The following is a 14,344-nucleotide window of genomic DNA, read 5'->3' on the forward strand; positions in this document are numbered from 1 at the left end:
CCGAGCCACGACGCGCGTCCCGCCGTGGGGGCGGCCGCTCCCGGCCACGGGAACCGCGGGGCCGAACGGCTGCGCCGCCGCGTGCTCGCGCCAACACGCGCATGCGCGGGCCCTCCCCTCAGCGCTCTTTCCGGGCGGCTGCACGCCGCGCCGCGCCGCGCCGCGCCCGCCCCGGCGGAACTTCCGTTCCCGGGCGCCTGCCTCCACCCGAGGCGGCGCCACCAACCGGCGGCCGGAGGGGGCGGTGCTGGCCACTCCCCCGGCTCCGATTGGTCCGCGGCGGCGGTGGGCGTGCCGCTGCCCGGCCCATCGATGGAGGCGCCGGGGCGGCCGCGGCCGCGGGCGTGTGGTGCGCGATGGGTGCCGGCGGCGGGTGCGGGTTCTGGCGGCGCGTGTCGGGCCCGGAGGAGCAGCGGCTGCTGGAGCTCCTCTCCTACGGGCTGATGGCGCTGGGCGCCGTCTCCGCCCTGCTGCTCCGCTTCATCCCCATGCCCTACGGCCGGTACTCCTCGCGGCGCTTCGGCTGGCCGCTGCCCGCCCGCCCCGCCTGGGCGCTGCAGGAGCTGCCCTCCCTCCTCCTCCCGCTCGGGCTCGCCGCCTGCGGCGGGGCGGTGAGCGCCGCCTGGCCCAACCGCCTCCTCCTGGGCTGCTTCGTCCTGCACTACGCGCACAGGTGCGGCCCTTCGGCGGGGGCGGAGGGGCTCCCGCGCTGGAGCGCCGGGCGGGTGGGGGGCGGGGGGGCTCCTGCTCTGCCTTGCCCGAGGAGCGGGGGGCGGCCGGTGGCAGGCGGCGTGCGGCTCGGGGGCAGCCTTGGCAGGAGCGCCCGGCTAGCTTTTGCCGGCTGCCGGGACTGAGGTTCTGCTGTCAGTTGATGTTTGTTATTTAATGTAATAATCGCTGAAGTCGTCCCTGCTGTTAACTGACGTTTATTATTTAATAGAATAATCTGTAAAGTCCTTTCTGCTGCTTTACGTTAAGGTGATCTCTGTTTTTACAAGAGAGTAAAGTAGCTGGGGCGGGGGGGTGCTCGCTGCCGTTTGGGGGCTGGCGGTGCGCAGCGCTGCGGCGCCTTTCAGAAACGGCATAAAAACGGGGCGCCCGGGGCGTGCGGCGCCACCCCTCCGCTGGAGCGGTTGCGATGACCGCCCGGTTTAAGCAATGGCTTCGCCAGCTGGTCTTAAGGACGCGGTGATCCAACAAGGAGTGCTCAGCTCTGGATGCTGACGTAACTTTACTGTTGCGAAGCGGTAACTATTTTCTAGTTACTGTTTAAACGGAGCGCTCTTTTTTTGGGAGTTGGCCTCGATGGTCCTTGTGGGCGCCTTCCAGCTCAAGATATTCGACGATCCGTTAAAATCGTAGCACGGCCGAGGCCGAGTGCCCCGTGTTGCCGTGTAGTCCGGGTATTTTGTAAAACTGCTCAGGAGAGGGCAGCTTATGTGAAGCTCAGCAAAGGTTTTGGTGTTCCCTTTAAGTCATTGACCGCAGTCACCGGTGGTACTCCATCGGTAATTTTGCCACCATCCTGACACAGCACAGAGGGGTTTGCCATGGTGGTTTTAAACCCAGCAGTGTGTCTTTACTCCCTCTTTTTCTGTTCTTAAGAGTAAAGAGATTAGCTTTGGCATGGGATCTTGGCTCACCCTTGGTGTCTGGGAAAAGCTCGAAGCGCAAGGCAGAGGTTTGTCCTGGAGCTGAGCTGTACTGCAGCTTCTGTTTTCCAGTTGCTTGCTGCTATTGCCAGACTGAGGGACTGTTCTGTAGGGGAACACGGACTGGGAGAGACCTCAGTTATCCGATTCTGTCCGTTGTAATGTAGCGGGCTTTAAGTAATTGTATTAATGAATTTGTTACGCTTTCTTGAAAGCCGTTACGGTTTTGCTTCCTCTGGAAAGGCTCCTTCCAAGTAGTAGTCCTTGGGTAGGTGGAAAACGTGTGAAGAATGTTTGGGCTTCAATAATCGTGCTCCTCTATCATTATAGATTATAATTAAATTGATAGGCGATTGGGAGTTGGCTAGTTACAGGGATGGAGCACAAAAACGTTCACCTGCTTTTCTTGTTTGGAGCTTGTTTGTTTACTTACATAATCCCCTGGGAAAAGCAATGAAGATTGCCTTCCTAGATGAGATGACAGTTGTGGATTTGTCACATCTTTAACAAGTGTCATAGGGTAGACCAAGATTGGCAAGGCAAAGCAGTTAATGTTTTTAAGTGACTTTGAAGGCAAGGAGGAAACTGAGCTCAATGAGGTTAATTTCAAGGGCAGTGACTTCTCCCAGGAAGTGCTGGTGGGTTTGGTGTTGGGATTGTGGAACCTGGCTGGTTTCAGAAAGCTTGATGTTACCGCTGAGGATTTGGCAGCAAAAGAGCACAAAAATACCCTCTGCTTAACATCGGTTGCAGAGGACTGCTCTGGTCAAAGTAATTGCCTCAGATACAAAGTTCAAAGTTTCTGTCATAAGCAGGGAGAGGACTAACCTTGTAATTCCGCTTAGGCAGCAATTAACATTTAGGTGTTAAAGCAAACGTAACTATCCTTCTGAACCAGGATCATAGACTCCACTGAGCATTTGACAAGCAGGATAACACTGGATGTAGACTGCAGTTTGGACATCAAAAGTATCTTTTCTGTTTGTTAATGCAACAGGGCACTCATATTTCCCCTTCTGATCCGGGAAGGAAAACCAACACCACTTTTCACTTTTGTGCTAGCACTTCTGTTCTGTGTTTACAATGGATACTTGCAAGGCCGAAGCTTAACCAACTATGCAAAATACCCTTCAGGCTGGTTAAAGGATCCACGTTTCATTACAGGTGAGTTAAAACATGTGATGAGAACATTAGGTGTAGTTTCCCTTTGTCTTCACAGCTTTTTATTTTTTATTATGATTTTATAGTATCTTCAATCCCATTTCATAACTTTTCTCATAGTTAATTCTCTTGTTTGCTGTAGCTGGAAGCCTTTTAACCTTTTTTTTATTTCAGAGCTGTGAACCGACACTTCTTCCCACAATGTCAGTGCTAGATGAGCTGACTATCATCTTTATTCTTTAACACCAAAGTAAATACGGTCATGTATTTTTTTTCAAGATAGGAACTTGAAACCTTAAATGGAACCAGCAGCATACAGGTTTAGAACAAACAAAGCAGATCTTCCACATAACATGTAGATTAAACTAAACCCCTTGTTTCTTGATGTCGTAGGTACTGAAGGTTTGTATGCAGTTGAACAGAAGTGAGCAAATTAATGGAGTGAAAATCCAGTAAGGGTGGCTGCTGAATACCGAGATTCCACTTCTAATGCCAAAAGTCCCTGGTGCTGAGATATTTACGAGCGCGTGCACACACGCGCACCGACCCGCCCTGCCCTCATAATAGGAGTGGGCTTTGCCAAATAACAAAACTGGCCCCCAAGGAAGGGGGTGGAGGGGTTGACCATTCGCTCCTGTCAGGAAGTGAGGGTACGTTGCTACTTGAAGCCATGCACATGATTAAAAGGCTGAGATGTTTAGTGACGCACTATTGCCTTTGCCCTGGTTTTTGTTTCCTAGGCATCTACCTTTACCTGCTCTCAAAAACATAGTATCATTTTCCAGGGAAATCTTTACTGAAAGATTTTTTTGATCTGAAGATAAACCAGAATATTTTGCCTTGCCATTTGAAGGCAGAATACTGGGCTGTGTGGATCCTTGATCTGACCTGTTACTGTTTTTTGTTTTTCTGGAGGCAGAGCAAGTTAGTGTTTCTCCCATGTTTCTCAAGCCTTTTACAGCAGAATAAGAAGTTTTTATCTTTATTACAGTGTCATTGCAGATGACAGTAGAGGACCACTGTGCTAAATGCTGTCATGACTATAAGATTGAAGACGTTTTAAATCAAAGTAGATTCTTTTGCCAAGATGAGGAGTCAGTACTGCTTGTGCTCTAAAAATGGAGACATGGAGGTACAAGGTAATGACTTCAGTGGGCACTAGGCACTTGGATATACTTGAAATTGTATTGGTACTTTGGAAATTCCAGTCTCCTTAAACTTGGATCCAACAAAAAACTGATTAAAAGATCCATTGATCAAAACTGTTGAAGGCTCTGATCAATGTTTCTGGTGTCCTAGTTTGTATCTCAGTACAGTGATGAGTCCGGAGCCATAAATTGATGCCTCCTTACTGAAAGATCTTAAAAAAGTGAGGTAATAAGACTGTTGCTCAGGTTTCCTTGTTTGTTTGTTGGGTTTTTTTTTAATGGGTTTCACGGATTTCTGAAGTGTAGATGTATAAATGATAATTGTTAGGTTCATCTGCCTTCAGTTATGAATACTTCTGTGTATGAATGAGTTTGGTTTGGGTTTGTTTGGTTTGTTTTGTTTTTTCCTTTGTTTTGTTTTTTCAAATACTATCAGTTTGGAATTTCCAGTACTGTTAATCATAAGCAAAGTGTTGCTTTCATGACTATTTTAAGTCAAAATACAGTCCTAAAATGTTATCCTAAGAAAGTGAATAGCAGCCATTTTAAGTGTCACTTGCTGGCTTTTTTGAGACTGTTATTACAATAAATCTTTAGATAAAGTTTGGCATGGCTATGAAACAGCCAAACCTAAGATGTCTTGCTTCTTTTACTCCTGTAACTAGACGTTATCTATGTCATCTGGTGCATCATGTGGTTCTGAGAACCTACTGGTGTACACTGTGACTCCCTTCCAGTTTACAGATCCATGTTTCCCCGTGGTGGAAGCCAAGTCATCCAGATTGTGGTGCATAACCATCTCTTGGCTTTGTAGAGTGCAGTCCTAGGACTTGGCCATGGTGAGAATCTGAGCTTGAGGACAGCGAAGTACAATGCCCGCAGAGTATAGGTGCAGGGAACGTGGTTATGCAGCACTTCAGGGCAAAGCGGATATTCAAATCAAAGAGGGGTGCTGTGAAAATAGCCTACGTTCATTGGCTTGTCCATGAAGAGAGATCTGATTTTTTCCTTCTGACACGTGGTAGGAGGGGTGAAAATGTGCAGAATCAAACTAATCTTCTATAGTAATTTGGCACTCTTAAAGCAAGCTCCAGTCTTCTTGCATTATCTGAAAACTTCTTAGTAGTTCATATACTAATTGACAAACAGATACTAATAGGGAATACACAGGTAACATTCTCCAAAATTATGGTGGCATTTCAGACAAATCAAAGGGTCTCTAATTTCCTCTCCTGAGAATCAAATACAGTATTCTTTCTTGAACTAACTTTCAGTATAGATTGTTTCCTCACGCTAATACTGAAATAAATTAGTAGAAATATTGTTTCCATTAAAGTAGAATTAATCTATGTGCTTGTTAAGAAATCTCTTTTCAAATTATTGTATGGATAGTGATAAAGGCTTGTTTATTTAGTTGTATGAAAGCAAGGGTTGTTACTCAAGGTAGTCTCAGTCTTCTCTGGCAATTAGCAAATTGATATATAATTTCTAATGCTAAGAGAAGGAAATTATTTTTGTTGCTGGATGCAGTGGGTGTTCAATATTCTCTGTTTGGATAGAGTTCTGTTTTGAAGTAAAAAAGTAAAAATTATCTGTTTTCTTGAAAGTAGAATTCAACAGCATTTGAATTATTCACCTGTGTTTTTTAATATTGTCATATGAATTGGTCTGTAAATTCCTCATTCCATTGTTCTAACCTATTTCAAGATAATGTAATTACATTGAATATATAGTCGAAAGTATTATGGTAAAATTCTACCACAAAAGATACTTTACATATGGCCTTGATTGCTGATGGAAACTTGCTGCCCTGTGCTGCATGAACAAAAGGTGAAGAAACATGCTTGTTCGCAGGACTAAATTCTACTACTAGTTTTGTAACATAAGCAGATTGTAACAAGCTAATCAAGCAACATTTTTTATTTATACAGGTAAATATGGAGAGAGCTTTCATGCAGAAACCTCAATTTCTCTGCAGAGCAGAGAAATTCTTCCTAATCCATGTGGAAGCAGACAGCTAGGTCCTTTAGGTAAAGGCAGCCCACAAGGGATTGAGAGAAGCAAGGTCCCTATCTAACAACCTGTTTGAGAGACAAGGTCCACTTACATCTGTAGCTGCCCTTTGAAATGTGGCTTAAATCTTGGTAAAGTACGCTCTGACAACCTGCTAGTCTTGCACATCTGGTATCCGCTCAGTGTCTTTGCTGAGATGATCAAGCTACTGGATTTCTCTGTATTGAAAGAGAACCACCTGAAAGTTATGGGTGCAAAAAGGCAAAGCTTCCTTTACCTGGTGTGTGAAGTGACTTTGTGCTAGAAGTATGCATCACTGGCATTTTCTCGGTAATTTAAATAAAAATCAACAATTTTAGAGGTGGATTCAAAACAATACAAAGGATCTACCCTCAAAATCAGAATCTTGTCTGCTCCTAGTAATATGGAATGCTGCCTTCAAAGGAAGATAGTGTAGATAATGTGTAGCCAAAGACTCAAAATGGAAGGGTAAAAACACTGAATTTCAATCCTAGATTCCTTTTGGTTTATCCCGTGAAATCATGTCAACAAGAAGACATAAGGATGCAGAATGTGACAATAATCTCGGTTTCTATGAAAGCGTGGTATAAATGGTTAAACCATTTCACTGAATGACACAAGTAAATGGTGCCTGAATTCCTTCACAATTTTATTATTCCTTTTATTGCACAGAAGTCTGCTGTGGAAACTCTGGTATATTGCCAGTTAAAAGGTGGACTAAGATGTGTCCCTCTGGCAGGAGTGAGAATGGCTGTTTCTTTGTGTTTAAAATTTCAGTGTATTTCTTTATCTGTGTGGAACATAGGGAAATACACATATTACATCTGTATAAATGCACATGCATACATTTATATAAGTCTAGCAACATAAGAATGAACTTTATACTTGCAGTACTATTCTTATCTAAAGACCTGTTGATTACTGTGAGCTCTGCTGACTGAAGAGATCAGTGCGGGACTGGGACTGTGCAGGATGTCACCAGTCTTGCTTATACTGCTTGCATTACTACCCCTTTGGGATAATATGCCTAATATGTGACTGTAGTTTGTATTCTGAACAAGCACTTTGGCTCAGTGTATTAAATATAGTATTTTAAATATTTCTCTTCAGGTTTTATAGGGTGGTTGGTTGGCATGGCAATCAATATTCATTCTGATCATATTCTCAGAAATCTGAGAAAACCAGGGGAAACTGGTTACAAGATACCAAGAGGTGAGTAGAAATGTTACAGAAATTTATATAGTGAAAGATATATCTGTCATATAAGGTGAGGCAGAGAGAGCTGGGACTGTTCTGCCTGGAGAAGAGAAGGCTCAGGGGGATCTTATTGATGTGTATAAACACATGATGAGAGGGAATGAAGAAGAGGGAGCCAGGCTCTCCTCAGTGGTGCCCAGTGACAGGACCAAAGGCACTGGGCATAAAATTCAAACACATGAAATTACATCGGAACGCATTTTTTGTTGTGAGGGTGGTCAAACACTGGAACACGTTGCTCAGGGAGGTTGTGGAGTCTCCATCTGCAGAGATACTTACTCAAAACTGGACTGAACATGCTTCTGGGCAACCTGCTCTAACTGACCCTACTTGAGCCAGGGGGGTTGGACTAGGTGATCTCAAGAGGTCCCTTCCAACCTAAAATGATTCTGTGTAAAGATGACCTTCTAAGGCTTGGTGTATTTTAGGGTAGATAGTCACTTATGATGTAAGAGGAAATGGGAAATAGCAGTTTGTTGTCTACCTCAAGAAGTGATTTTATAGTGTGGGAAACATTTTTTTTCCTTTTGAGCCAAGTATTCTAAGGGATCCGTTTCATGATATCACGTGGCTTGTGCACGTCTATGAATTTCTTGACCAATCTTGGCTGTATTTTTAAAAAGTGGTAAAAATGTAACGTTGCATTCTACAAATTTTGTGAGAATCAGCAAGTGGGTGGACAAAGACCACCTAAATTATCATCCGAGTGTGGGGGCAGGAGAGGAAGGCAGAAAGTACTTGGCAACTGTGTGTGGCTGGTCCATCTTATGTTGTCCCATGTATGAAGAGGGAGGGATCTTAGGTAATTGGAGAACAACTACTGCGGTAAGGGAGAAAAGAGGACAGAAATCCAAAGGAAGTTAGGCATTATAAATTCTGGCTTTCATGGGAAAATGGAGGATATGAAAGGACTTCTTATGGAGCCTGTTGAAGTGTTAAGGTTTCTCAACACTTTTGGAAACGTTAGACTCTTCCAGGTGTATTACACTCAGTGAAAGCAGAAAAATAATAGTTAGCTCTGAATTCTGTTGTTTCTTGAAATTTTTCCTTCAGTTGTTGCTCTCTTGGTTTTTATTGAGATTTTAAAAATAAAACTGGAAGAACTAGATATATAAGGCAGTAGACTTATTTTTCATCAAGAAGGTAACTTTACAATTTTAATAGATGTAAATCCAAGTGTCCATGTGAAAAAACGAACACGGACATACTGTACTATGTTCAGTGTACAAAGAAGTTCTGAAGGAAATAAGATGTTATCTGCCACCTGATCAGGAAGAGTTGGTCTTTTTGATATTGCTTATCCAGCTAGAACTCTGCTTCTCTTTTGTCACAAAAGTAAAGTAATTAAAGCAAGGTCAAAACATATCTTGTGTTACACTTGTCAAGTACTTGTTTGTTTAGTCCCACTGATAAAGCCCATAGTGAGACATTATCAGTTTGTTCACTAACTTTGGAATTAGGGTGAAAGTTCTTCTTTTACAAAATTCCCAGCAGGTGAGTAGTGATTGTTTATTCGTAATTGGCTGTAAAACACATTTAAAGCAGACTGCCAATTACTTCTTTCACTGAGTGTCAGGGCTGAATCAGTAGACCTGATGGGAGATGGGAACAAAAGGGCAACACATTTTAAGCTAGGCAATAAATTTGGAAACTTATTTCATAATAATAATATTGTTCATAATTAACTTAATTTCTGAAGTACTTTGATTAAAGAAATTAAGCCTTGTATGCTAACTAACCCTATGAGTATTTTCTGTGACTTAAAGGGGAGCATGTTTTCTGGTTTTCCATATTTTAAAAAACTTAGTTTATGATTGAAGAGCCAGTTTGCTATCACTGTTAAGTAATTATTTACAGAGGCATGAACTTGCTTCTGATACTGTTTTTATTTCATGATTTAAAGAGGAAAAATGGAGCAGGAGAATGTCTGTCTTTGAGTACAGCTTGAATTGAAAAACACTGCCTTTAAAAATTATGTAGAGACATTGGTGATACAGCTCTTATTTCACTTACAGTAAAAGATAGCATTGGATATCTCCTTGACTAAGGTGCTTTTAAGATAACTCTGTACTGCTTTCAGGAGGAATGTTTGAGTATGTCAGTGGAGCCAACTTTTTTGGAGAGATCCTGGAATGGTTTGGGTTTGCCCTTGCCTGCTGCACCATTGAAAGCCTTGCATTTGCATTGTGTACGCTTTTCATCTTGGGTTCAAGGGCAAAACAACACCACCAGTAAGTGTTTGTGTCTTATAATTTCTGTTGTCTCTGTGCCACACTTCACTTCTGTTTCACAAATTATGCCCCATCCCATAGGGATGTTGCAGAGCAAGTCTTGTGAAAGGCTCTGCTACTGCAGTGGAGAGAGAGGTTTTCTCATGTCTTGTTTGTAGGGTGTTTCAAGTCTGTATTAGCCTCCCAGTGAACAGGTTTTTCCTACTATCCAACCTGAACCTTCCAAGCCTGTTGCCTGCGATTATCTCTCCTTGGTTGACCACATGCTGTTACTGAGCAGAGTCACAGAATATCTTAGGTTGGGAGGAGCATCTGAAGATTGTCCTGTCCAGTCACCTGGTGTGACCTGCTCCAACCAGGGCTAACTGCCTAGGGCCTCATCCAGTTGAGTTCTGAGAGTCTCCAGGGGTAGATGCCTCAGCACATCTCTGGCAAAGCACTGGAACAGGATTTTTCTCATTCTCAAGGGGAAGAGGGTTTTTTCCTTATGTCCAGTTGAAATTTTCCATGTTGCAGCTTTTATGCCCTGCTGCTTGTCCACTTTCTGTGCACCTCCAGGAAGGGTACGGCTCTGCCTTCTCTCTAGTATCACTGTAGGCAGTGGAAGACTGCAATTAGATCTGCGCCTCAACTTCTTTTCCAGCCTGAACAAGCCTAGCTCCCTCAGCCTCTCCTCTTGTATGTTCCAGCTATGCAGTCATCTTAATGACTACCTGCTGGATTCTCCTCCAATTTGTGGACATCTCTATTGCACAGGAAGCTGAAAACTGAAGGCAGTAATGCAGATGCAGGCTCTCAGCTGCTGAATAGTGGAGAATAAGCACTTCCCTTGACTTGGTGGCTCTGTACTTGTTCAAGCAGGCCAGTATGCAGTTAGCCTTCATCATTGCAGGGATCCATTACTGACTCATGTCCAACTTGTCCACCAGGGTGTCCATGTCCTTTTGTGCAGAGCTGCTATCTAGCCAGTCAGTCTCTGGCTTGCACCTTTGCATGGGGTCATTGCATTCCAGCTGCAAGGGTTTGCATTTCATTCATAGTTTTGCTCCATTGTCTTAAACAACTCCCCTTCCAGTACCTGTAGGCAGCAATAACAGGGCCCCTTAGTCTCTTCCTTGTCAGACTAAGCAATGCCAGGTTCCTCAGCCTCTCCTTGTATATTATATTCTTCAGGGTCAAATTCCATGGTTGCTTTCTGTCTATCTTAAGCCTTGACAGCACTCTTTCAGAGCTCTTGACTTACAGAGCATTACAAAAAGCTAAACATTGTTAAAGGAATTAATTTGCACTAAAGGAAAAATGCATAAAAATGGAAGAGGAGTACAGAAAAAAAACCAACTAAAAATAGCAACTCTGTATAAGTGTAGAAATATTTTGTTGTAGTCTGTTTCATTTGAAAAACTTAGAATAAATGACTGAAAAGGATAGTGTTATGCTGGTATTTCCCCAGCTGGAGGTTATCATGCATTGCATGCTCTGTTCTCTGCTTATTCCAGCTTTGATCTTGTAGTTAGCTATTGATAATATGAATACCTGCGCCTTTGAGGAGCCCAGATTAAGTTAATTCTTTTTTTTATGATTTATTTATTTTAGAGAATCAGAAGAATAAATCGTTGAAAATGGAAGTAAATGTGTTTGTTATATGTGATGACCAGACAAATAATAACATTTGGTAGTGCTGTCCATTTATTCTTTTTAAATTGTCTGGATATTAAAATAGTGATGGTCTTTGAGGGGGTTTAGCAGTAAGGCTAGTGTAACGTTTGTCACATTCAGTTTGCTTATTCAAATCCTAACCGGAACTGAAGACCTTTCTATCCAGAACAGGACTGTCATTCCAATATGTGAAGTATCCCTTGCTTCCACATGAACTCATTACACAATTTGACGTGTTATCCCCTTGAATGCTTTTGAGTTCTTTTTTTTTTCCCCCTCTACTTCGAAAATGCAGATAGGATGCATAACAACATACATTTTGCAACAACAGGCTATTTCTTCCCTGGCTGCTCTCACATCTGTTTGTTTGATTTCCCATTGCTGGCAGCAGTAACTTTGTTTGTTTCGTTGTAGTTGGTGGTTAGAGCTCATTAGGATGGGTGTGGTAAATGGCAGGTTTCTATCCAGAGTAGGTTCTAAAGGCATTTTTTGGGTTTGTAGCCAGTTTAATGTGTATTAAATGGAACACATTGTACAATTACTTAATTTCCTCGGCAGCAATTTGAAGACTCAATACTCATCAAGTTTTTGTGTTTGTTTTTCAGATGGTACCTTGAGAAATTTGAAGACTACCCAAAGTGCAGAAAAATTGTTATCCCATTTGTGTACTGAGCTGTGCTTTTGACATGTTTTTTAAATGGATGCTTTTTGTAACAGCTAACGCTTTGCAGGTGTTGGCAGGTTAACAGCATACTCTGACCATGGCTATGACAAAGCCTTTGCATCAGTGCTGCTGCTAGTTACTGCTTTTCCTCTTCATGAAAACCCCGAATCTGATGGACATGGTGAATAGGAACAGAAATGCTTCTCCAACAGTGGAGGACCATCATAAATACATTAGGCAGTGTATCTGAAGTCACATCACGGACAGCACTGCACAGGGCCTCTGGTGCTTCCTTTCCTGCCTATGCAGACTTCTGCTGTTTCCACTCAACCTAGCCACACCATCCTGAGGATTGTGCCGTCAGCCCAGTCACCCTCACTGCAGTCTGGATGGGAGTCCTGCCTCTATTTGCCTGCATACACAAATGGGGTTGATTTTTTTTTAATTTTTTTCCCCCTTTCCTTCCTAATCCTTTCTCCCCCTCACCTGCATTTCCAGGAGAACTGATGATGCAGACCAAGGCCATTAGATTAATATAGTTGCTGTTAGGTGAGAGACAGTGTTCTTCCTCCTCTTTGCGGTCTTCTTCAGAATATGGACACTGTATAGATAATGCTATTTACATAAACAGTAACAGATTAAGATTGTCATCTACCTCTCAAACTTGATAACTATCCTAATGTTCAGTATGTGTTTTCTCACTCAACACTGGTTTTGGAAGGCATTCTTTATTTGGGATACTTAGGCCAGTCAACAATTGTGTAATATCTTCTAACTTTATTTAAAAAAAAAAAAAAAGGATTTCTACGAAATTCTCTTACTATGCTGTTTAAAAAAGATAATCAAGTGCCTTCCTTCTCCTGTTGATAACAGTATAGATGATTTTATATTCCAAAAATCTGGAATCTTTTAGTGCTGCTTGTTTTATTTATGTCAGGTTTCATACCCCTACATTTTTTCTCCTGAAGGACTCTAAAAGGGTTTCAAAAACGTGATGGGATCCCAAGCATACAGACTTCTGGGTTTCAGACACATCTGTGTCCTTTGCTTGTGGTATTAAAGAATTTTTTAGAATTGCTGGGAAAAAAAATCTAAAATTCTAGAGAAAACTTAACAAACAAACAAACAAAAAAAACCCAACCAAATGAACAACCAAATAATAATAATTAAAAACAAACAAACAAACAAAGCCCAAAACTTCCCACAAACCCTTAAAACTCTGTGGCTAATATACTTTGGAAATAAATGGAAATCAAACTTCTCCCAAGTGTCTTCTGACCTGTTGCCATTGTGTATGTTGGGTTATGTTCTTCAAAACAAAATGGTAACACAGTTCTGCCAGATGCTGAGTTTCCCAGTACGGTGTTGCAGTAAGCTTTGTCTGAAGCTCAAAATCCTGTCTTTCCTGTTAAGTTACACTGCTGTAGGAATCAAAGTAATTTATGTGCTGAACTTTACCTTTAAAATTTTAGGTATTTGTTTAAAAAAAGTACATTCAGGAAATAGGCAGTGAAAAAGGATTTTGTGACCCAAGCGTCTGCGTAACAGTTGTTCCTTCCTGCCATGTTTATACAGTACTTAGTGCACTGAGGTCTTGGCTATTATTAGGCTATTCAGTGATGTACTTAAGTGTAACAAAAATTTCTGTTGTTATTGACTGAAATAGTTGAAGGAAGGAGTGGAGAGAAACTGGCAGTCCTGCAGCGATGATAACTTACCTACAGCTAAACCCTTGGACTGCCAGTTGCTCCTCATAATGTTGACTAAGATGACTGATCCTGCTCTTGGCCAATATCCATAACGTCCAAAATAAGCTTTGGGATGAACATAGGAATACCCATTCCTTTGATGCCGGTGTCATTACTTGATTCTCAAATCATTTAATCATTTCTTTAGTGTTTACATCTTTCTTTACTGTGTTATAGGAAGTTTGAGGGTTCACCTGTTATTTCTGTTATTGCACTATAATTTGACATCTGATCCTAGCTGTTTTGATGAACACTCAGTTGTGAAGTTCCCTGGGGACAGGATGACGGGGAGGATGATTTACTCCTCAATGCTAAAGTAGAGTTGGTGAACAGTAAATTCAGTTCAATAGGATCACAGTTCAATAGGATCACTTAGAGCATATTCTGAACAGAATTTCAGAAACCTGTTTACAGGCTTTTGCAGTGAGGCAACATTTCTGTCAGCATGTACGTGCCCATGTGCCCACACAAAAACACATGTGAGTAAGCAATTGTGAAAATTCCTATTGCAAGACAACTAAAGAGACAAGACTAAAACAAGGTTTGCATCTGAGAAAGTTGCACAACTGCAACTTGCTGTCGAGCTGCTTAAAAAAAAAAAAAAGTGTTTTGTACATCGCTTGCTTGATTCAACATGTTTGTTTTGAAAGCAAACCCAATACGATAGGTTTGGTTGTGTACAAGTATGTGGTGGAAGCAATAGGTTATTTATTCACAGAGATGAAAGAATAGCTATATAACGATTGGTACAGCATTTGGTATAATGCTTCTCCAGAGATGATGCATTACCAGC

General features: G+C 42.3%; 1 protein-coding gene across 1 annotated transcript; it reads left to right on the forward strand.

Annotated features, from left to right (window-relative positions):
* The first annotated feature begins 344 nt into the window (after positions 1-344).
* Positions 345-11,811, forward strand: SRD5A1 (steroid 5 alpha-reductase 1). Its single transcript, XM_086469365.1, has 5 exons — positions 345-673; positions 2,650-2,816; positions 7,106-7,207; positions 9,333-9,483; positions 11,745-11,811. The coding sequence occupies exons 1-5, from the start codon at positions 357-359 to the stop codon at positions 11,809-11,811; spliced, it is 804 nt and encodes a 267-aa protein (XP_086325491.1). The 5' UTR covers positions 345-356.
* The last annotated feature ends 2,533 nt before the right edge of the window (positions 11,812-14,344 follow it).

This window comes from Leptosomus discolor, chromosome 8 (genome assembly GCF_034619465.1).
Source record: "Leptosomus discolor isolate bLepDis1 chromosome 8, bLepDis1.hap2, whole genome shotgun sequence".
Classification (NCBI taxonomy): Eukaryota; Metazoa; Chordata; class Aves; order Leptosomiformes; family Leptosomidae; genus Leptosomus; species Leptosomus discolor.

Bases quoted from the DNA above. Each gene is read 5' to 3' on its own strand.
- SRD5A1 (XM_086469365.1), top strand. From the start codon at position 357: ATGGGTGCCGGCGGCGGGTGCGGGTTCTGGCGGCGCGTGTCGGGCCCG. The intron at 2,817-7,105 runs GTGAGTTAAAAC...ATTTCTCTTCAG, and splicing joins GGATCCACGTTTCATTACAG to GTTTTATAGGGTGGTTGGTT. The intron at 9,484-11,744 runs GTAAGTGTTTGT...TTTGTTTTTCAG, and splicing joins AGGGCAAAACAACACCACCA to ATGGTACCTTGAGAAATTTG.